General features: G+C 32.7%; 2 protein-coding genes and 1 long non-coding RNA gene across 4 annotated transcripts; all 3 read left to right on the forward strand.

The window, feature by feature from the left end:
• Positions 1-856: 856 nt before the first annotated feature.
• On the forward strand, positions 857-4,080 carry LOC138322462 (uncharacterized). 2 transcript variants are annotated; one of them, XR_011208400.1, is made up of 5 exons: positions 857-946; positions 2,041-2,155; positions 2,525-2,766; positions 3,096-3,207; positions 3,989-4,080. XR_011208400.1 is itself a non-coding variant. In XM_069266489.1 (5 exons), exons 2-4 carry the CDS (start codon positions 2,049-2,051, stop codon positions 3,140-3,142), a joined length of 396 nt encoding a protein of 131 aa, XP_069122590.1. In that variant the 5' UTR covers positions 857-946; positions 2,041-2,048; the 3' UTR covers positions 3,143-3,176; positions 3,989-4,080. The 2 variants fall into 2 exon arrangements, 1 of the variants encoding a protein (XP_069122590.1); XM_069266489.1 differs by having other exon boundaries at positions 3,096-3,176.
• A 7,394-nt stretch (positions 4,081-11,474) lies between these two features.
• Positions 11,475-14,702, forward strand: LOC138322463 (heterogeneous nuclear ribonucleoprotein A3-like). Its single transcript, XM_069266490.1, has 4 exons — positions 11,475-11,581; positions 12,900-13,222; positions 14,039-14,107; positions 14,617-14,702. Coding segments are annotated over exons 1-3 (360 nt in total). The 5' UTR covers positions 11,475-11,579; the 3' UTR covers positions 14,074-14,107; positions 14,617-14,702.
• Positions 14,703-18,276: 3,574 nt separating this feature from the next.
• On the forward strand, positions 18,277-20,192 carry LOC138322464 (uncharacterized). The gene is made up of 3 exons (XR_011208401.1): positions 18,277-18,427; positions 19,614-19,834; positions 20,108-20,192. It is a non-coding gene; the product is annotated as an uncharacterized lncRNA (long non-coding RNA).
• Positions 20,193-25,354: the final 5,162 nt, after the last annotated feature.

Consider the following 25,354-nt stretch of genomic DNA (forward strand, 5'->3'; position numbering starts at 1 on the left):
GAATAAACATGAGTATGAAATTTTATAATATATTGAGTTACTTCACTGAAAGCCTATTTTCATTCAAACGTCAACATTAGCCACAGATTGCGTTACATACCTATGATTTTACCAAGAAAAGTGTCGTAAAATATCGTTTTGGTTTCAAAGGTCATTTAATCAGTACACGTGTATAGCGTCAAACTAGGTTAGATATCGGCGTGGAATGTTAATTGTCTCAAAAGCCAGACACTCGCCAATACGGCTGATATGGGCCACGCGTAAGGATGACAAAACAGTTACTCTAGTAAAGCAGTTGCCAAACTAGTAAAATGACAAAACACGTTGGCAAGTGCTTTTTACTAAGGCAGTTGCCATGACAATCACCACAAATGTGTGTACAACTACAGTTTAGTAAAGCAGTTGCAATGTCGGCTGATATGGGCCATCGTAGATTCGTTATTGTAATCAAATTTGCAAATGCATCCCTTCTAGATAAAAGGGATCTCTATGACAATCGGGCATTCATTTACATATTAAATGTGTTTGCATCGAGAAATAAAGTGGTTTAAAGTAAGCAAATGCATTTCACAATTAACATGGTTAAATTCTTTATTATTTGAAAAAATAAAAATTAAAAGCTGTCTTGTCAGAATTCTTAAATATAGATTAATGGTAACATTGAATTTTCGTATTTATTTGAAATAATACAAAACTATCTTCCCAGATTTTTTAGGTATATATTTTTATAACGCTGGCGCTCAAGGCTGGATAATTGAACTTGTCTCGCCCGAGTGATTGGTCAGAAATATGATGGATTAACACAGACCGGAATCGTTCTATATCAACATAACAGGAAACGGACTGACCCAGATGTCCAGCTCCTCGGGGGCAGGCATATAAAAAGATGAGTCCAGGCCCGGACCAGAGTATCCTTTACTGAACCGGCTCCACCAAAGGATCACAGGTATTTAGATATTTACATAAATTGATTATAACTGTACTTGTATATGTTTATACCACATAATTATAACTGTACTTAGATATTTATATAAAATAATTATAACTTTACATGTATATATTAACATAAAACAATCATAACTGTACTTAGATATTCATATAAGAAATTATTAACTGTACTTGTATGTACATATGTATTTATATCAAATAATTATAACTGCACTTATATATCTATATATGATAATTATAAGTGTTGTTGTATATATTTGTTTAAAATAATTAAAACTGTACTTGTATATATTTATACATAACAATTATAATTGTACCTATATATTTATATATAAAATTCAAATGTACTTATATGTATTATATGAAATAATAGTGATTGATTTCTATGATATAACATAAATTATTTATTCACGAAAATCATTGATTATCTTACCATATATATACTTTTTCTTGATATATACATATGTATTCTTTTGAGCAACGATATAGAAAGATAGGACTTGATAGATGATTTTAGTTTAAGTTGTTATATAATTAAAATATGAAGTGGGAAAACTTTTTTTATTGCTATTCCAGTACGAAAAATGCTGAATAAAACCCACCGTAACATTATAAATATCATAACCCATGTTTTAGTCATTATTTTGGAAGAAATACCTTTTAAAATTAAGCGAGTATTTTTGTGAATATATGAACAAAACCTAGGAGAGTGAAACAAATCATATGAATCAAGCACGAGTTCTGTCATTTCTGGTGCTATTTCTAAAAGAAAAATAATTTTAATTGTAAGTTCAAATTTTTGGGTCATTTTAATAAGTGCGTCAAAATGCGGTTTTAATTAAATATCGTTAACCATTATGAAAACATTATTACGCAAGAGATTGGTGGCAACACAATGCTTATCTTTTATGATATTTAAAAAATCAAGGGCTTTAGCATAGAAAAAAAATAACAAAAACCATAACTAACCGTTGTTTTTTTTATTATCACCATTGCAAGCGAAATGATATAATTTCATTGCTTTATATATCATATTGTTAAAATGAAGATAGGAATCGTTGAAACTTAAATGCAATGGGGTTTTTTCCACAGTATTCAAAATGAGGTTCGCTTGTGCGGTCCTGGCCTCACTGGCTTGCCTCTCAGTTGTGGTCAAGGGTGATGGATACGGGGGCGGCTCTTATTACTACCAACAACCGCAACAAATGTAAGCAACAAATTTTTCTCATTATATTTAATATAATTTCTTAATAGATTTAAGATCACTTTATGATATTTTCTTACTTAAATAATGTATATCGCATTATCATTTTAAGATATTTTCGCATTATCATTTTTAGATATTTTCCTACTATATTAACTATGATACTTTCTAATTATATTTAAGAACAAAAAACAAAGAACCATTTATCTAATTTTGCCTATTACCAACACACAGCACATTTCATCAATCTAGCCCGTCTTTGAAAAAAAATACACCGTAGCCTTACAATAATTTGTATTCTGCTCATAGGCTGCAAATTTTGCAATAAATAACTAATTTATCAACCTAAATGCTTCTATGATTCTTTTCCAGGTACACAGGATACGGAAAAGGGGGCGTGTCTCCTTACTATAATTACGGATACAGCGGATACGGGAAAGGTGGCGGTAATGCGGGCTATAGTGGATATGGAGGTTATCCAACGCTGCTATATCCTATAGCATCCCCAGAACCAAGGGATGTTCCGCTGGCAGCACTAGGACTCGCAAACGGCTACGGCGGAGGCGAATTATTTGGAGGTTCCGGCGATGGATCCATCTTACTCCTCATTACAGGTACGAAAGTACCTTGCTGGTAGATGTCTTTTGCGACATCAATATTTTCTGAGCGAAACTCACGTTGTTTTCTATGTAAATATGACGTCATACAACAGAAAATATATTCTTTAGAATAATGATGGTTACATAATTCTTTAAACAAATAAAATAAAGTCTTGATTTGTGATGAAAGATATGAACAATGCATGGAAAAAGATTACTCTCCATATGGAATATCCCAAACGGTTTCATTAATTTACAGAAAGTAAAAACGAAATTGAGATTTATGTAAATTATGGAACAACCGACATATACTTTAAACACGTTTACACTTTATTTTACTCCAGGAGCTGTATTGTTACTGGCGCTTCTGACAAACAACAATACAGGCTAGACATAAACACAACGGCAGACATCACTGTACATAGGTAGGTTAGGATTCCAATCTCATCTAACCAGGTATGTATGCTAAAAAATCGCCATAACATCTTTAATAGATAGATAGGTTATGATTCCAATCAGACAACCATTACCAAGTATGTATGATGCAATAACGGTTATATAATAACACATAGAAAATAAGATGTTCACAATCATATTTTAGCGCAGCTTTTCTTGTCCGAAATCGCTAAGATAAGACAACCGCCAAGATAAATACGTTTACAATAGAACACTTACAGAAACAGCTGATGTAGGGTAGTTGAATGAAATAGTAAAAGAGAAATGCTACTTTATATTCTTCGATAAAATACACTGCCCTCCAAAAGTTCTGTTATGTACATATGTTCGTTAAAATTTGTTGGTAATTTATTTCTGAGAAAACTCTCGAAAATCCAATTAATGAGTTGGAGAGGTTAAATAAGTTGATAAATACTATATACTGATGCCTGTATTAAAAATGTTCACATGTTTCTGTACTTTAGGTATATTTGTAAGACAACACATGAAATAGAAATTTTGGAGAGCAGTGTATTTTTTGTGGTAATTACATACGAGTGATTCAAATTTACATATTAAATTATGTAATTCGTAATTTACAGTAGATGAAAAAAATATCCAAAACGTTACATTGCTTGTTCTCAATAAAAAGAGGGAGCTAACTCGTCAGCAATTCTAATACAATATTTAAGGTGTCACACTACAAAAATAAACAGGTTACCTCCGATATCTGCATTATGTGGTGTATTGCTAAAAATGCTACGTTTATTGTATCTAATGTGTTGAATTTGTTATTTTTCAGGTTTTCGCGCAAGAGGTCAATCACGTCATTAACAGTTTATACCAAAAACCCCTGTATTTCTATCAATAAATTATTCTTCGTTGATAATAGCGCATTTGCGTTCTTCTTGTTTTCTTAATCTAATATTACATCTTCGTCCAACGCCTTTAACACATTCTACAATACATACCATCAACACCGAGTCAATATTCCTTTTGTAATCTTCATAGTCTCAAGGTGAGTTCTTCTGGGTGGCGTCCTATAGCCATCGTTTTTCTTGTATTTGCATATTAGATAATACTTATCAAATATAGAAATTAAGAACCTTTGATTCGGTTTATATTATGTTATACTGTTATAGAGGGCTACAACCACAGTTATTGTTTAATTTAACTATGACGGTAAGTATAACACTTAGTGGACCGCAACAATGGTCTTAATCGATAATTATTCCTTATCTAAATAAGATAATTAATACTAAAATAATTAGATTTATTTATTAGTAATATCTAAGTAATATCTACGTGAATGAATGAATGAATGAATGAATTAATTAATCAATCAATAAATCAATCAATCAATCAATCAATCCATCGATCAATCAATGAATCAATGAATTAATAAATGAAATAGTGAGAGGTGTCAAAATGGAATAGAGAAAATTTAATATTACGAATAATTAACGGAATTCTTTTGATTGAATTTAAAAGATGTTCATTCAAAATTTAAGTAAAGTATTTTCTGTTTTATTTCCTCTTACCTATAATTATCAGTTTTCCTTTAACCATCCTGTTAACTTAAATCATACTGTGAAACCTAGACCGTGTAAATTGTTACAATTGATAAATGATATGTTGTTTACAATTGGGCCCTAAATCCTTTTCTTATTGTTATTGATCGATGTCTATGGCATATGAATATGACCGCAAAAACTGAAAATAAAATTAAAATCCGTCTTACAATATAAATATCTATCAGAGTTATAAGATGGCACAAATCTTAATGCCGGTTGTCATGAAACAACTTGTAAGCAATGACTCCTAGTTCCCATGACAACGCTATAATATCATTTGTATATATTATTTGTATCGCCACCTCTGATTAGCTGGTGCAATAACAAGAGGAAAGTGTCCCGAAAAAAAATCAGAGAATTATGTATAATACATTTCTATGTTAGATACATGTATTTATAACACAAAAATCAGAGTGCATTCTCCTTCTTTGCGGTTTTTCACATATAATTCACTCTGGTCTCTGTAAACCACCTTGGCTTTTACGTATACTATATTTTGCGGCTCCACAATATTTGAGAATATATTAATTCAAGAAAAATAGCTATTAAGGACTTTTGTATTTTGAACGTTTCAGCGCGTCCGCAAAATTCGCAAAAAAGATGTATTTCGTGATAAATTAAGTGTTAACAAGAAAGACAAAACAAAACAATCAAGTTTTTTCATCATTATGAAATCAATTATGATGAATGATAATGGCTGCTCAAAATAAGGAGTTTACCTTTCACAGAATTCCTATTTAGACTAAAAAATATTTTGGAAAAGTAACTATATTAAAGAGGAAAATATTTTCTAGATAATTCACCAAAGCTGATTTAACATTGTAATATCAAATGAACTCGACACCATTCATTCGAAATAATTTCAAAAATGTAAATCATCATGTCATCGTATCCTAAGCTAAAGAGTTAATATCTTTCAGAAAATAAAGCTGGAAACATTTAATTGAAACTCGAGAATTTTCATACTTTTTTGACTGACAAATAAAATGAAAAAGACAAATACTACATTTATATTACATCTTTTTAATTTATTAGTGACATAAAGGATTGTACTACTGCTTGAAATAATCGACAATGCAGTCAAACCTTACCTTAGCGACCACTTCTGTATGAAGACCACCTGCTTAATAGGACCACTTTTCCTAGGTAACAATCAATTTCAACACTAACTGACCTGTGTATAAAGGCCACCTGACTATAAAAATACATTTTCTTTGTGGTCTTTATAATTAGGCTTTACTGTTCTACTGTTTAGTGTATATACTGTAAACCAACTTTTATTCGCGGCTACTCAATATCGCGACTTACGTTTCAAAACAAGTTCGTGAAGATTAACTTTCGCGGATCAGACTATGGTTCTACTTTCCTTATTTTCTCTTGACATAATAAAGTATATATAAGGTTTTGTGAAAAACAGACTATAGCCGTTTACCTGCGTTTGTATACGGTACATGTATCTCATTCGTAATAGGCCTAAGTGTTAATCCCTGTACAAACACGCACTGTACCACAGAATAGAAATCCCCATCACATACAAATAAACAATGGAATCTGCTAGTATTGGCGAAGGTCAGTATCCCTTGAGTTGTCTTCGGGTAAACAGGTCGGTATTAGTGTAGTTGAAACAAAATTAACATTTACTACATTTAGCTAAAGAGGATACCATAACTCAAAATTCTGAGACTTGAGATCGAATTTGCCTCCTAACCGAAACGAAACGAATGCACCGATAATGATTTCCGCCTGGCGTGTCATGGCGGCCGACACAAACACCATCTCATGCGGATGGTAGCGTTCTGGGATTAGTTTTAATAAACTGTGAATTGTTCATTTAGTTTGAACATATATATTTTACTTCAGATCAAATTTGATCATCTTAAAACTAACAAAGCATTTTTGAACTATACCGCCATACAAATGTATAGATAATAATTCGCGGATATTAAAAGCCCACTACCTTTCCGAAACGGCGTTTAATTTTTAAAATGGGAATGCAAAACGAGATTGATAATTTTGTAGAGTCGCAAAAGTTATTAATTTACCGTTAATACTACACGTATCATCACCTTCTGAACAATTTAATTAAAAAATGAAAAGTTAATTTTCATAACGCGGGTCGTCAAGTATGTTTCCCGCCGTCGTCCTAAATACCGCGCGGTAGTTGACTATCACTGCGTCAGACGGCAAAACAGCGAAATGACTCTCCACAGTTATCATATATTACGCAGAAAATATTGCATATGTTTGGTTTTGTAAACTTCATCTTAGGTCATCGGTATATATTTTCTGATGTTATTAATGTTTTTGAGAAACCTTTATGTTTCGCTCCGCAAAGGTAGTGGGCCTTTAACTTTCGCGATTTTTAGTCGATCGCGAAAGTAAATCGCACGCGATTAAAAGTTGGTTTACACTAGTAGAGTAAAGGATAGACAGTAACCTCCATCATTAACTCACTTTATAGGTGATTTTTGTTTGGTGGTACCAATGTAATATGTTGAATTATGAAAGGGCAACCAAAATGACCAATATAGTAGCAAAGTCTTAAATGATATGATGTATGTAACAACAAAATCAGGAAAAACGAACATTCATTTTCAAAGAATAAAATAACTTTTATCTTTTTTAAGCCATGAAAATATGTCGGATATTCTTGTCAACCCCATTACGTTTTTTAATATAAATAACCGTCAGTTTATTTCGCTAGTAAGACTTTTTTACTTCATCATGTAGGCATCACTGAAAATTATTTGAAATGTAAACTGTAAAAAAATGTCATTTTCCATGCAGCTATTTTATTTAATGATTACCTATTGATGGTTTTATCAGTTTAACGTCCTATTAACAGCCAGGGTTATTTAAGGACGTGCCAGGTTAGATGGTGGAGGAAAGCCGTAATACTCGGAGAAAAACCACTGACCAGCGGTCAGTACCTGGCAACTGCCCCACATTGGATTCGAACTCGCGCCTCAGAGGTGGTGGGTAAGATGTCGGGACATCTTCACCACTCGGCCACCGCGGTCCCAAAATACCTATTGATTTTTTAAAGAAAAATCATTACGCAGGAGCTACAATGTAACAATAGCCTTAGATCCTTAGATTAATATTGATATGTGTGGATTTTCTGTATCAACACTTTATTTTCGCATAAACAATATTTGCGTCATTGTTATTTTCAGCGAATTATCTTATAAAGAATTCTTCACCCAAGCGTTCATGATAATCATGCAAACATACATATCCTTTAATACTTCAATTATTTGCGAAACGTTCAAGCTCTCTCGCGTAATAACGCGTAATAACGCGAATATAAGCTTCTTGTGAAAATAAAGTGATATGGATTACGGTGAGCTGGTTAAACATTTCATTGTTAAAGCCCTTTTTTAATTTCAAGTGTCAATTTCAGCGCATCAACATGACATTTACAGAATCATAGTGCTTCTACCAAGCGGGAGTTACCTCCCCTCAAACTTGACTATCCTCCTTTCAAATTAAGGCTTTAGTATAATGTATATTAAAGATGCTCCACCGCCGATGGACCATAAACGATACTCATCATTTGAACTATAATTGGTGTTTAATCGTGTATATGTATGTCTAATTAACACAAAAAATAATATGAAATGATTTATTTTGCTTTTGGTGCATGCGCAATCAGCGTTTCATCCCATATAGGATATAGTGCCACGGAATTTTTTCGGGATGCAAAAAAATTATTTTTGATATTTTTATCTTGATGTGAAATGAGAAGCTCAAACTTTTCAATGGTGGTAATGGTTTAAAGTAAGTAACTTTTGTAACCGAATAAAAATACTTAATCGCCTGCTCCTGTATTTGATAGAGAAAAAATGCCGTTTGTCAGCGGTGGAGCATCTTTAAAACAAAAAAATGTTGAAATGACAATTAATCAATAACCGTATTTTCTGATATTTGTTTTTCTCTTTTTCGTCTTTTTTTCTATTAATCGGTTTAAAAAAAGATTAAATGTTTTACAAAGATGCGATAGATTTTATTGTATACTCTATATCAATGATGAAATTTCGTACGTAGACCTTTTGTTAAAGGTTTAAAAAAAAGATATCATGGTTGGCGGCAATTATCCCAAATTAAGATCTACAATTTGCTTACTTAATATTCCTAGTAATAATAGTAAGCATTCCTACATTTTATGACGTCCATTATCTCTTTTAAAACATTTGGTGGGTTTTTCTTTTTTGTTTGTTATTTTTACTCATGTTTATTTTTCACATGTAAATATTATACCATTTATATACAAACGTATATGATGTAGGTTATATGTTTTGTAGAAACATTTAAGCAATAAACTGTCACCTGATGGGTATACAGATCAACACATGCTCGGAGAGAGAATAATTCCTCAACGCTCTTTGTAAATATTCTGTTTACAAATATAGTTTTACTCTAAAAATTGGATCATACCAGAGATTTAAATCTCTGATCATACGAATACGGTCAATTATCAAACTTGACGAACACATACCTACGGATGTAATATTGTTTTATCCGATGCAATACACTCAAGTCGCCTGAGGCTGTATTACATGCAATTCAACTTTGTGTGTGTAAACAAAATAATCATGTTTTGGTGAATTTTAATTTCTAGTATTGAGGCTGGTGTTATTATAACAAATGCAAACTGTGTGATTTACTTTCATGTATTTCCATGCATATATTATTTATTTGCAATTACGGTTTTCTTCGAACTTATTTCTCAAAATAGGGAGATCTTCTTGTTATAAAATTAAAATAAAAGGTCGAGGTATAAAAGAAAAATACTCTTTCATATGTGGATGTGAAAGACTTTGGTTTTGTACCCACCTGATAATAAATTGATGTAAAACTCTCGGAAATCCTATGGTTTTATTTCATTTAAATGATCCTCAGATAGAATATCCCTATCCTGACCGAGTCTTATAATTACATTTAAGTAGAAAAATGTTAATTACCACATAAACCTTTCATCTATTAGCAGTCATGTTTATAAACATTTTCTGTAAATAAAATCTTAACTGATCTGGTAATTATTGAATTGCATTTTCTTTCGACTTATTTTGTATCCCAAATTTGAAGGACACATATTTGAATTTCATCACAGGCAGGAAACAAAACTAAAAGGTAAGGTTGAAAATAAGTTAGATTTATTCCTATGTATATCTATTGCTTCCTATTGTCCCTAATCTTTTTGTTGTCTTATAATTAATGAAAAGTATTTTGTTTATTTGTCTTTACCTTTATTACTTGTGAACTGATCATTTTATGATAAATTAACAGCCTAGCCATTACCGTAAAAATGAAAACAGTTTTAGTCATATTACATGAAATCATGAACCATGATTTTATGCAATATCTTTCAATATTAGTGTCTAGACGTAAAAATTCGTTTCTCTGTTAACTAATTCCTTACACCTTAGCATCAATCTGAGACAAGGTCATACCTTGTTAACCTTACCAAACCTGTGTCTTCAACAGATAACTTGACACACATATTACTTCACAGGTGTGACTTCCGTGTGTCCATATCCTTGAGAGCAAACAGGCCAGGTATGGCATGTCAATCAAGTCTGACTTTTGACCCTTTTGGACAATAATATTACTAATGTAAAAAAAATATTTTAGCAGTAGCTTAGTTCCACCAAGAGTACATTAAAATTTGCACATATTTCAAAACAAACCTGTTCTAAATAGAAATTAGATTTAATGGTTTGACTGAAATATACCAGAAAAGTTCACTGTAGTGTATCAATCAAAGTAATTAACAACGTCATAGAATTTGTCAATATTTCTTGTTTTATGTTTCATAAGGAAAGTAGAACAATACGTTTATGTCATATTTTGGTTCGTATTATGTAACAGAATTAACTTCACTGAATTGTCCCTTTAATAAATACAAATAAAGAAAATATTTGCTTTTTTTCGGAATCTTTTATGGTTATAGATTTCTTGTGGTAAACAATTTTAAATAATGCTTATCCTGTTGAAACGTAAAATATTTTTTTTGAAGTAGCTCTAAAGTCGCCATTACAAACTGGTGGCAGTTACCGTCTTGTAGTAAAGCATCTACTGTCTAGAACTAAATGCTCGCTCGTACAAAAATGCATTTAGCTTTTTAGATGCACGACCTTGACTAAATGATAACTTTCTTTGATAATAGAAGCTCCAAAGAGAATACATGTTGCTATTGCATACCTTATAGGAATCCCGATTGGGTATGGTAATAGGGTACACTTTGTACCTGCTTGATCGAATAGCTATACGCTTAGGGCTTTCAAAGATATTCCCTTCAATCGTTCATAATAAAGTGGAATTTGTAATGATTTTTCATAAAGAATGCAGAACGATTTTATTTTTGTGATATTTTGTTTCGTGGTTATCAGACAGCTAAAATTACCTTCAATGGATTGCCCCTTTTAGGAGTGTGTATCTTTATTGACTTTCATTAAATAAGGATACCTTTTGCACAGTACAGCAATAATGAAAGATTTATTGCCAAAACAGGATTGATAGAGTCCAGAAACCAGTGCTTGACCAGGAGATTGGTAAACACCTGTGACTGACCATGCAATCCACCACAGGTGTGATACCCTCAGGTCAGGTAATGGTCATCCATCAACCAATGATTTTGACAGATCTTCACCCTCGGTAAGCAGAAGGCAAAACTGTATGCATGAAATATACACCGGGTATATTATTAATGTATTTATGCAAATAAGTAGAGTCAAAGGTCATGTAAAATGACCGGAGTTTAATCCACTGTGGATCAGCAAGTCTCATAGCCACACGTCCCCAGACCGACCGAGCAAAATGTAAGTTGATTTTCCTTTTTTAGATATATAAACAATGCAAAAATACATTATAATAATGATTAAAATTGATGGTTAGTTATGTATGTATACTGTTCAAGTCGGTGGAAGAATGTGTCACAAAATGAACCTTTACGAAAAGACTTATTTAACAAAAAAAAGACAAATAACTTCTAACTTATATACACTATGAATTAAATACGTATCTAAAGGCCGACGGTGTTTAAGGATATTTTTGTCCATACCTCGCCTCCAAGTACTTTGATTCATCAAAATTGTTTGAAGAAACCATAAATTGTTATTTGGATGGTGTTCACGATAAAATAGCATAACGATAGGGACGTAAAGTGTACCAATGATACTAATCTAGGAATTAAGTATATCATAGTAGCTAGCATGCCATTCATCGACGTATCGCAAAGCCGATTATTGCGCGAGTAAAAGAAATCGCGATTTAAAATTAAAACGGGAAAATGATTTTCTCGGAAATCGAAATGTCGCAGTATGTATATAATAGTACACATAAGTTACGTCTTGTTTATTATTTGTCAGATGACGTTTACACGAACACGTTTATCTTTATACGAGAACATCTTTCATTTTTCCTCGATATGTGAATGTTGAATGAACCGTTCTAGTTTGTATGTACAATTAGATAAATATTGTCAATCACTGATTTTCGCTTCTGAGTTAATACCGCATGCAGAAATCACAAAAATCACAACTCCTCGAAATGTGCTACGGATAACATTACAACCATATAGTCATATATGACGTCATTTGATTGTTTCGATATATTATTTAGACATTAAAACGCGAAATAAGGTCACCGCAAAAAATTGTTTGGTCTCAGTACATTACCTTTTCTTATAGATAACTGTTTTCTTATAGATAACTGTCTTAGATTATTACAAAAGCATACAAATATTACATATGCATTATAACGTTAAGGTTAATGTAGGTATTTAAATATATATTATAGAGAAACCGCAGTAAGAGTACGTTTAAATTCAGCAGTACATCTGATTAATCTAATGTAGTATTTATTGAAAGCTTAGTTGAATAGAAAAACATTAATGCCTTATAATGTCATTCCGTTTATGCATATTACAGAGTTCATTCTCTTGCGGATAGGAATCGATTGTTACGTCATTATTACGTGAGCACAATTCACGTCGTTTTCTCCGACAAGTATGACGTTACGCTCACAAACATATGACGTCACAATCAATACATACCCGCAAGGGCATATAACTCTACAATGTGCAAAAACAGAATATATGTAAAACATATACTAATATAAGTATGGTTATTTTCTTAGGCTTAGGATTGTTATTTTGTCCTGTATGCTGGCGGCGGTTTGTGGCAACACCTACGGCGGCTATGGGTCCAAAGGTGGATACAGTGGTGGCATGGGGTATGCCAGTAAAGGAGGCTACTACAGCGGCTATGGCGTAAAGGGTGGCTACTACAGTGGGTACGGCGACAAAGGCGGTAGCTACAAAGGCTACGGAAAAGGTGCCACACAAACATCTCAGACCATAATTCCGTTTTCGAACCCAGAACTTCCTGACTTCACTCTTCAAGGAAGGGACGAAGACTCCCCATATGGAACCGGCATTGGACTCATAGCTGCTTTTGGGGGTAAATTTGTTGTTTTAGATACTTTCAAATACTGTATGACTGATTATTTTCGTGGAGTAGTTATTTTTACGGTTTCGCATTGCTGTGATCGCGATTTTTTTATCAGAATGAACTACGATACTCTTACATCCATATCGCGAAAATTTTAAAACCGCCAAAATTATTTTTTTTACATTTACAGTCCAATTGTTTGACCTGTTAGAACAACTAGCTATAAGACTGTCAAGTTTTATGTCGGGTTCCATTTTTATATTGAGATATTACTTTTTATGAAGATAATCTTTTTTAGTAATATGAGTAGTATTTAATATTAAAGTTTTAAAGTGTTTTTCCTGGGTATTTTGGGAAATTGCCACTTGGTGAAAATTGGGAAATTTTGTGCGATAAAAGTAGGAAATGAAAAATTTAAACGGTGTTTATGGAAATTTTGGAAAAGGTAGAAATAGACAATTATGCTTCTCTAAGAATTAAGTGTAAGAATGGATACTAAAATACGACACTTAGACTTGGGATTTCCGTAATTTTTAGGTTTCGTTGCACAAAATAGGCGTCAACTCACGGATTTGGGAAATTTAGACAAAGATTTGGGAAAAAATAACAAAAAATACAATTGGGAATGGGGCCTTATTTCGGCCCCAAATATATAGGCAGGAAAAACACTGAAAGTATTAAAAAATATAAATCATATGTTATCTTTGTTAGCCTTAGTAATGAAGGGGACTTTTAACAGCTGAATAAATGTTAGTAAGATGTTTTTTGTACATTTTATGAAAATTTTGAATGTCTCTTCAACTGTATATTGCTCTGTCTTTTCAGCTTTCGCAATCCTGTTTGCTTTAACAAGAAACTGATCACTGCACTATTGGTCCACGACTGTTCTCATTGGTAGGTTCATAAGCTAGCACTGCAAATTAATTTCTGAATTCCTACACAACTTGATTAAAACACTCAGAGATGTTGAAATTATGAAAAGTTATATTTTTTTATAATTAAGCCATTATAATCGTTACAACTTTTTTTTACTTTATATTCCGTCTTTGCATATTACAGAGTTAATACCTTGCGGTCAGGTATTGATTGTTACATCATTATAACATGTGATCACAATTCCCATCGTTCTCTTCGAAAAGTATATATGACGTTACGTTCGCAAACACATCACGTCAGAATCAATACCTACCCGCAAGGTATTAAGTCTGTAATATGCAAATAAAGAATAAAAACAGGAAATTGAAACATTTGAATTCGCGTTCAGGCTCTCTCGGGAAATTTCGCGATAAAAATTATCTCACGATATTAGGGTGATTTGCAGTAAGTAATACAGTATTATAATACTGTTGAATTGTGCTTTTATATTATATTATTTTATTGTATTATTTTTTTTCTATTTTCAGATATCCTGGGGTCTGGAGTCTTTAGAGAAACTAAGTTGTTATTGTCTACCGACTGATTAATTGTTAATTAAAATATGAAAAAATAATATTGTCTTGTTTGTACTATGTTTGTAATGGATTTTACAATGATATCTAATGTTTTATACCCTATTTAAACCAATGATATTTTGTATGCCTATACATTGGTGTATTATTTCAACATAACTTAGTTAGTAAAAACATTAAAAAAAATGTCTACTATACAACGGGTCCAACCTTATCACTATTACCTTTGACTCGTAGATTGTAATGTTGTCTGTTAATTTGACAATGTATCCAAAATTGTACATTGCATTTTAACAAGTCTATAGGCTTCAAACTTTATTTCTGTCATCATATAACAATGGCATTATGTTAACTTATGTCTATAGCATGTACCAGGAGCGCTAGTTTGACCACATTCTACTTTACAAAGGCATACACATCGAGACCCTGTCTTGCAAAAGGAGGATTTGAATTATATATTATATCGTCGTTGATAAACGGATTTTCCTTGTCTAGCTTAAACAATGTTAAAGCAAAGACCCAAAATGAGTTGATAATGTAAATATAAGCATTAAACTATCTTCATATGGTATTTATGGTCTAGCGCACATTATGAATATTGTTTGCAAAGCTATGGCATTTATATAGACCATAGATGCCATAGGAAGATAGTTTAATGCTTAAATAACGTCATCTGAACGTACTGGGAATACTGTTTGTAAGACAAAATGTTAGATTTAGGATTTTTCTATTAAGTACATTTATACAAATCTGCATGTTTTGCCTTAAATACAGCGTTTGAATATTTTTCTTAAACCTAGTCTCCCTCTTATGTTCCATGTTCCTAAAAATTATATAATAGAAATGTTTGCGATGAATAAAATGACTTCTTATATGCCATATTTACTTCGTAACGTTTTATATATACAGCAACACAGACACCAAGCTACGGCACAAAAGTTATACCTAGGTTTAGGCCTAATGCATGCACACTTTTTATCAACTTAGATATGTTTTAGCCAAGTGATATATATAAGCAAAACAAAATATGACTAATATAAACAGTGTCTAATACCTTTAACTTTATGTCAACATTTTTTAAGTATCATAACAGTATGAAAAATTGTTTTGTGTGAATCCGGTAGTACCCACTAAAATAAGTTCCTTGAGCTCCTGAAGAAAGTGCGCTACCGAATTTATCAAATGATCTTCCATATCAATGAATACTAGCAGTGACAAATCTACAGAAGCGTTTTTCAAGAAATATAATAAAATTATTAAAACTGCACTTTATTCAGTTTGATGTAATAGGAATGGTGTACAGTTTTATAGATGCATTTTACAAACAATTACGATAACCATCGTAAAACGTTTTACATTAGTACTTCATATCCTTCAGGTGAAGATAGTTAGCATAATTCTCGAACTGAAAGTTTCATTCAAATAAAAACAAAATGTAATTAGGATTGGTTTTTTCCGGATCCTCCAAACCAATTCATCAATGTTTTCATATTATGTAGCATTATGACTTGACGCTACCCAAGGTTTGATTCCCAAGATTTGATTTGATAATAAATGTTTAGAAAAATGTTTGAATTCATTTCAAGAAAAGTTCAAACATTTTTAGTTGATTAAAGACACCTATCTGTCCCAAGAATATCTCATTCAGTAATTGTTTTTTTCTTGTTTTAAAACACATGGTGTTTTTTAGGGTTGTCGCACGACATCGTTTCCTGGATGCTTTCACAATATAATTATTTTCATGTTTAAATAGAGATGACTTTTGTGAAATAGATAAGGGACGTAAATAGGGCTGCGGTTACTGAGTGGTTAAGATGTCACGACATATTACCTCAAACCTCTCCACCATCTGGATCGCGAGTTCGATACCTACGTGGGGCAGTTGACAGGTACTGACAACCTGCTCGGTGGTTTTTCTCCGGTATCTCCGTCTTTCCTCCACCAACAAACCTGGCACGTCCTTAGCTCACCCTGGCTGTTAAAAGAATTTATTAAACTAATACAACCCGAAATCAAACTAACAAAAATACTTCAATATTATCCCGCGAAACTTAACTTCAGGATGACTTTTTTCCATGCGTAGTTGTATCTGCAAACCAGAAACGACCTTAATGACCTGGGCCCCGATTTCTCATAAGTTACATAAGGAGAAAATCTTAAATCTAAATTTTGACTTTAAGAGACAATTCCTCAGGCTGATTCTTTTGCATAACCAAGAAGCAAAATATAGCATTAATGTATTGTTCTACATTTTCTTATGAAACATATAAACGTAAAACATTTATAAATTCCTCGACATTGATAAGTATTTTTAATTTATACGTTGAAATATAAAATCGTTTGATCAATACGAATTAAGCATGGTACAATATGAACGCTGTAACCTTTACCCGAGCCAAAGTCACGCCCGTTAAACAAATGAACTACATAACCCATTGAGAAGGTGATGAAAAATGATTTTTAGGCAAGACAAATGCACCTAATAAGGTGAACACACTACTGTCAGAGCAAATTATGAGCAGTTTGTAGACAAAAGTTGCATTACCTAACGAGCAAGGGACAGGATTCTGGCATACAAGAAGTTTGACCACAGTTGTGTAATGATGGCGGACAGCGAGCGATTTTTGAACATTTTCACACACAAGTCGCCACCGTGGGCTTTTCAGGCATATCACAGTAAAACCGACTAATCTAATTACCATTAAATTGGATTTTTTTTCCGATACATGTACAAATTTTAACGTTCTCTTAGACTGAATTGTCCCCTTTAAGTCTGCACTTTTCTTTCGAGAAATCGGGGCCTGATGGCTTATTCTTTTGGAGAGTATACCATAAATTGTTCAACCAATGAAAATCCTCGTTACAAGCTGGGATTAATTTGTGACATCAATAATACAGTTTATTATATCGCATCCTGAGGTATTTTAGATAGATATCGTATCGAGTTTAAGTAGTGATCATGAATCATATTAAAATCAGCAAAGGTTATATCCTAAATTTCTGTTCTATAGTATTTGCAGAAATGACCATTAGCCAATAAGACCAGCTGCTGTGAAAGAGAAAGCGTTTTCCTCAATGGATGTCGTTCAGTTAATTCATTTTAGATTCGCATTGGACTACAATGGCAACTGAGGGTTGAAAACTAATTATAAAAAAAAGGTGTTAATTACTGGAATATCGGAATACTTCGCTATACATTATTTACCTATATTCACTTAAAAGGTAATATAGTTTTAAAGGGTCTTATTCATCTTGAGTCGTTCAAGGTTGAAACGTATTAATACCTTTTCTTCATTAAGGTCCTTAATTACATTTTAATATGTACATTGTACATGTATATTAGTCAATCCTTTTATTTTGAAAGTTTATGGTAGAGTTAATTCCAAATCTTTTAATAGTCAATCAGAAAAAAATTGACAGATTATACAACTTTATTATAATTTATAAAATTCAGTTGGGTGTTATTGTTTAATTACATTCTATTATATAATTGTCAATCTGCTTTCTTTTAGAAATTGTCAGTAGATTGAATCCTTAAAACTACCCACACATCTCAGCGTTTCCGGTTAGCTTCAGGCGATGCAGCTTTAAGAATGCATTCTATGTATATCGAAAGATAAGCCTTTCCGGATCATTGTTAACCTTTGACTTCTGGGGTCAGCATGGGAACAACATTCACCGAGATTCCTTATAGGGTAGGATGACGTTAACAGAACACCTACGGAGCTTGTGGAAATAGGCGCTGGTGATACAGCCACATTGGAAGGTAGGAATATAAATATGAAAATCACTCCTCAATTATAAGATAATATTTACATATTTATTTAAATTTAGTTTGTATTTAATTGGTAGTTAGAAATCCAAGCAGAAATCAAGAATTTAGGTAAGGTGGATATATCTATTTATATGTATTTGTTACGCTCACCCTGACCATGTCAAAGCGTTGGAATATTTTGTCGTTCACGTATGATAATTAACATTCAGAATTTGGTATACGTATATATAAAGTTAATTATAGAAACAATGACATATCACTAACTTACATGAATTTTTTATCAGTTTCAATTAAAAAATTGATTTTTAATTTTTAGGTAAAATTTAATTTAATATTTCATTTGGATTGAAAAAAACCCAACAATTTTATGGATTAGATCAAGCTCAAAATAACTAGTTTTAAATATACAATTATTACCAGTGTTTTATATATATTTGAAAACAGCTTTTACACAGTAATTTTCTGTGCTAACTGAAAAAGAGACCAAATGATTGAAACATTTTTGAAACACCATTTCAGTAGACTAGAACCTGATTAATAAATACATACTGTCAAGGCATATATTTAGCGCTAATAATATTTTGGCGCTTTTCGTACTATCATTATGGACCAATAATACCTTTTGTAAGTCTCTGATGCGGCAATATTTGTGATTGCGTGTGATATTATTTTGGCGCTTTTCGTACTATAATTATGGACCAATAATACATTTTGCAAGTCTCTTATGCGGCAATATTTGTGATTGCGTGGATTCATCATTATTGACTTTTTCAACTTAGGTTGTCCATTAAAATTTGATAACGATAAAATTTTTCCGTTTATTCCGTTTACAGTATGTAATCATAATTATTTTATATGAATATTAATCTTAATAAACAGTAAATTTTTTATCCTATTTCCAGATAAGAAATCGCATAAATAAATCACCGCAAAAGTGTTAAAATTGAAAATCCAGATGTTTAGATTGCGAATTTAAATCCTCGTGCAAAAGTCTAAAAACGCGAATTTAAGTTGCCACAAAAACAATTTGGTTTACAGTAATTATTGAAACATCTTTAAAACAACATTTTACTGAATTTGTACCTTATAAATATACATGTTATTATCAATAATTCTAAAACTAAGTTTGAAATACATAATAAATGAAACATCTTTGAGATATTTTTTCTATTTTCAGGAGTACCATGAAGCCAATCACCGCCGTCGCCTTCATTTTAGTGTTCTGTGTGGTAGGAAGTCAGTGTGGAGGGTATAAAGGCCAAAATGGTCAATACGGAAACATGTATGGCCTAGGTTATGCCTACGGAAGTGGTCAAGGTTACGGTTACCAAACTACTGGTATTAACCTGCCCCCGGTCCCTCCGCCATCTACAGCATACAGGGACTTGATACTTATTGGTAAGTACACGGTGACCTAATTCTGTAGTCATACGGAATGGTTGATGCGTTAAATACATTGGTTTGGTAATAACCATTAATTACTTATAAAACATAAAGGAACGATTAGCGTCTGAACCAAATATCAATTTTGATATTAATTTTACTATGAATGAATGAATGAATGAATGCATGAATAAATATATGAAAAAAAATTACATTTTTTATTGAATGAATGAATTAATTAATTAATATGTTCTTCTTGGATTGATATGATACGTTTTACTTTTATAGGAATAGCTATCTTCCTGCTCCCGTTTTTAGCGAATAACTCCTTCGGCTAAAAAATTGAAACACTTTATTTGTAAGTATGAACGTTCCTCTTATTAACGCTATTATAGTTAATATATATAAGATATCGCGTGGAAAATGTGGACATCATATGCAGTTGCACAATTTGTTTACATTTTGAAACTTGTTTAACTTGAACTCATGTATCGATGTTAGACATGCACTCGTTTAGCTGAACTCAAATTTCATGGGAAATGGTTTATGGTACGTTCTATACAGAAAACTTAACAAAAATTTTCCAGGAACATAGCGAGTCGTTCACCCAAATTGTTTTGTAATTCAAGTACAACTAATGTTGTACTATCATGAATTCCGCATATTTCGTACTTCGATGGATCAAATCATGTGACATATTTCTACACAGCTATAGCGAAGTTTTGATTACAGTAAGTTGTAAAACACGAATATATTAGTTCTGTAGAAAGGATCGTTTTTATAGGTGATATTGAAACAACGATTTAGAATATATCTATATTACGATATAGTATCAGGCATTGCTATACCATTTTTAGAATGCATTGTTTCATTTGCCAAACACGGAGGATTCTTTGATAAGCTCTTGGAGACCCACGAAAATATAAAACAATCATGCATCGAGTCAAAGATGGTTTCATGTTATGCAATGCTAATCAAATGGGGTTCACTGCGCATCTAAGGCACAAAACAATATTGTTGTCTGGGATTTTTTTTAACACTTCCCTAATATGTCTTTCCTCATTTTTCCTACGAATAAAAAAAAAATTAAGTAAGTTGGGGATTTCGATATCTGACTCCGGTTACGGCCATTATTTTAGAGTTTAATAGTTACTCAAAAATTAAAAAAAAAAAAAAAAAAAACTTTCCGGACCTACCGACCCATAACTTTTTGCAATAGGTAACCCTATATCAGACATATTTTAGCGCCTATTAATCCTTAACACACACAGACAGCTGACACACTCAAAACAATTGGTGTAATAATTAATATGACAAAATCAACCGAAACCGAACAATTATGTGATTCGATCTTATTATGAATTATTGTAGGTGAAATACAGCCAATGGGGACAGATAGACTGCAACGCTTTTTGATTTTATACTTAATTATAGCAGATAGCACGGAAGCGTAATAACAGATTTATAGAATGTATATCAGTACAGGGTAACTGGTATAGCTTTCTGAATGGAATAAATAATTTTCTTCCATTTTGCATTTACCGCGGCGTTTCTGCCGATCCTGCCGCAAGCTAACCAACCAATGGAATCAAACACAGTTTCAGGCAGGCCAAGGCATGCATTCCTTATCTAGGAACGTGGTTATTCGCAGTTGGCAATCCATAATATAACCGCAAATGTGGCGTACTATTGTCAGTTTGTGACAGAAAGATCAGTGTTTTATTTAAATATAATCATGTGATACGCTGTGTGGTCCATCTGCGTGTGGTAACATCCGGGTTTTTATCGATACAATTGCTGACTGCAAATGGGTTATAGTTAGCTGCATACGCATACAAATTATAGGTACACTGCCCTACACGAGTTCTGTTTTGTTTGTATTTCTTATTAACTGTTATTACATCTATATAGGTATATGGTAATTTTGTTTCCTTTTTTATATTTCAAGTGATTACACTACCCTTTAAACATTTAACATTTTATTCGATAATCCATTCTTATGAATGGCAGTGAAAAAGGCATGAATAATTGGAATACAGAACCTTCATCCATTCTCAACAAACGAATTTTTTTCTATCGAATGTTCGATATAAAACACTTGAGTACCAATACACTGTTATATATGATATATATTTACAGTACAGTGGTGAATTGATAGTATAAACCCCGTTTGATTTCAACCAAAGGCTACTCAAACTTTATTTCTCGATATAAATTGAGTATGTCACGCGCAATTTGGAGCCGCGCGGATGAATTTATGATGGTCCAAATCAGAAACTTTTGGTGTTTTCAGTAACCGAACGTACGTTCGATGAACATGTACATGTATCAAAATAGGTTTGAACACATATTCATGTACGTGTGTAAATACAAATGTAGAAAAGTTACATTGTTTATGGTACTGTACCTCTCCTTGAGCAATGCTTCCGTGCGTATGATAAATAAACAATGGTTGTACAATGTTACAGTTTTGCAACCATTCCGATGACGTCGCAAATGTTTAAATGTTGTGTGTCTGTTGAGTCTGTGTTGTTCTCTTTTTACAACATTGATCTTCTAACACTCTTACGTTCTATTCGTATTTTTTAACATCTTTGGTTGTACGCAGGACATGGATAAGATATGTCAGAACTGTACCAGTATTGAGTTGGCATATATGTGTAACCTCAAAACGATCCTAGCTCGACAATTGCATTTTTTGTTCACCTCGGCATAACAGTCAAGTCCTGTACGTTATTCTTGAATCTTACTGTGTATCGGCAAGAGTAGGACGTACATACACTCAATGTACGTTTGGTGTTTCGAAAATTTCAATGAAACGGAATCCTTCAATTGTAGCTTTACAATACTTGTATTAGATATGCTAGCTAATATTATACTTAAGTGTTTCCGCTAAAAGAACAAACTAATAATCATATCAAGCTAATACAATCTTTGAAGAGACTCGGTTATACACGTTTTTCTATCCAGTAGCGGACACCTACCACTGTCGTTTTTACCTGTTCCTCACGAAACGTACCGTCCGATATACATTCGGAATAATCTCCAAAAATCCGGAACAAACTAATGGAAATTGGAACTATGTATACTTCCGTGTAATCAATGAATTTCAAATCGTAGAAATGATTATGTCAGAACTCAAGTGCATCACAAAAATTGAAGAAACTCTCTGTTTGTCACCACCTACACTTGACACCTTAGGCGGTTTGAGATTCGGTATCGCCCGCGGATCACAAACTTCGTTTAAAATATCCTGACAAGTTTATCGGATTTGTGTTAGTAGCTGCTCGCCAATATAATACACGAAACGCAAATAGATTCAAAACACACAAACTGCTTCTTGCTTCATGGTGTTTTTATCAACAGGTAACATACAAGAATTCTATTAGTTCCATACCGGAGTAAACCCCAGATATGCACTTCCTCCAGATGGAATACTTCAATTTTTTTGTATGTTCCAGTTGATTAACATTGGCGGCGATTTTTCGCCAATTCGAGTAGGCCTGTTCCACAACATGCCTTGTACGCGAAACCACAAACTATACTAATTTACAACTTGTTCCGGAGTCTTTATATAAACTGCCCAAAACCACTATATTACGGGTACAAATTTGCAATTATTGGAAGCTATGAAATTAATAGTTTAAGACTCAGCTAAACTAGTATGGTGCATTTATGTAGCACCCTTTCTGGTGGTTCTATAGAAGGATTATGTTGAGTAGGGTTTCCGTTTTTTGTTCTCATGGACCGCTTCGCCGGTACCATTCCAAATATCCTGATACCCTACTCAACTTTTATTCTTCGGATTAGAAACAACCAGAAAGAGGACTTTATTCCGTAATTGCAGGTTGAGATGATTGACAATCTACGAAGTCTTGCGTCTATATCAAGCTTTGAGATAAAGGACCTCTTTCCAGTGAACTATATAACTTTTGCCGAGGAACCATTTTTATGTAAAACAAATTGTCTATACATAGCCAAAATTAAGCCAAACCCTTAAAATGCGTTTAAAACTCAATAATGTTCAATGGGCCTGTTCTATGGCACAATTTAAAGTTGATCAGTGCGTGAATACCGTACGAAGGTTCTTTTTATCCGAAGAGTCTATCATAATCAAGGTTGGGTTTGATTGTTGGTAAATTTTAAATACAATTAGTTTTGATAAAATTGTTTCGCAGGGCGGATTACAAAATACTGTTATCGAAACATAATTTTAGACGCTTATAATATTTTCACGGTTTTTTGCACCAGATTTTTTGCGCAAAAAAACATTACTGTGCTAAATACATTTTCTGTCGTTGAAGTAGCAATTATAGTAATGCGCGGTTTCAATAACAGCGCTGACCTTATATAATTTAACATTTGATACTAAAATTTTGATTTTCATCAAAATAAATACGTTTATTATTGAGGAACTGGTGCTTTTGCTGTATTCTGATTGAGCCAATACGTTTCTCAGAAGTAATCTCCATCAACTGCGGATATCAAACCCCGAATTCGGCTTGGCAAAAAGACCACGCGAGGTTTAATGGAGATCAGTCCAGATACCTCTGCGCAGTGTCCAGTAACCTGTGTTCAAAATATTAGATCGAAGAAAACTCCCTTGCAAATGTGACGACGTAATCAACTAATGGGACGTTTGAGTTGTTTGTACACAAATCTATCGCGTAACAGGAGTTTCCCTCATTTAATGTCTTCGAGATAATTATTGTGACGTCAATATTATAGTCGGCAAACCTACTATGGCGGAAGGCTGCAGTTTACTGCGATCAACGGTGAACAAACATAAAAACTGCCATTTATGGAAACACGACAAGAATGCCAGAGGGGTGCTGTTTTGATACAAATAATCTTGGTATCTACAGTTACACAGCTAAGCAGCATGATTACATTTGGATATTTAATTGCTGCATGTGTAACATGTATAATTCTTAAAATACTTACTTTTGTAAGAAAAAACGAACATTCCTCAAATATCATTCCTGTTATTTTAGTATTTAAGGTACTACTTGGATTCAGGGGCTTAATATCTCTGTAAATTACATCTAATTAAAAAACAGTTTATCGACCTTATTTTCAGATGGATACGGTGATTTATCAACCCTCGAACACTGAATTATAACCCTCGGACTCCGGCTCTGGCTATATATCATTAACTAGGGATGAAACAATAACCGTATCTCCACTGAAAATAGGTCGATAATTTCTTTAGTATTGTATTAAGATTATAACGTTGTATTTCTTTCCATTATGGGAAAAGTAAATGGATGTAATAAGAGAAACAAAAATATAGCTGCGATGTGTTTCTCGAGCACAGTTATCAGTTTCAGACTAACTCAGTTTAACATACTTTCCCATTGTTCATTTTTCTGTTAAGGTGAAGTTATTTAACTGATATAATAGCTGTTTTTTCTTTGTGAAAAAGATATATTTGAAAGCTTCGAAAATAAAAACATGATAACTAACTTATGGGATAACATAATATTAGATGCTGTTCAAATAAATCGTATTCAACAATGTTGAGTGACATTTAAC

Source organism: Argopecten irradians, chromosome 4 (assembly GCF_041381155.1).
Source record: "Argopecten irradians isolate NY chromosome 4, Ai_NY, whole genome shotgun sequence".
In the NCBI taxonomy this organism is placed as follows: domain Eukaryota; kingdom Metazoa; phylum Mollusca; class Bivalvia; order Pectinida; family Pectinidae; genus Argopecten; species Argopecten irradians.

What these genes read in the sequence shown, in the direction of transcription:
- LOC138322463 (XM_069266490.1), top strand. An exon ending in ACTCATAGCTGCTTTTGGGG is followed by an intron (nt 13,223 to 14,038) that starts GTAAATTTGTTG and finishes CTGTCTTTTCAG; the next exon opens with CTTTCGCAATCCTGTTTGCT.
- LOC138322462 (XM_069266489.1), top strand. Translation starts at nt 2,049, where the DNA reads ATGAGGTTCGCTTGTGCGGTCCTGGCCTCACTGGCTTGCCTCTCAGTT. An exon ending in TACCAACAACCGCAACAAAT is followed by an intron (nt 2,156 to 2,524) that starts GTAAGCAACAAA and finishes ATTCTTTTCCAG; the next exon opens with GTACACAGGATACGGAAAAG. An exon ending in CATCTTACTCCTCATTACAG is followed by an intron (nt 2,767 to 3,095) that starts GTACGAAAGTAC and finishes ATTTTACTCCAG; the next exon opens with GAGCTGTATTGTTACTGGCG.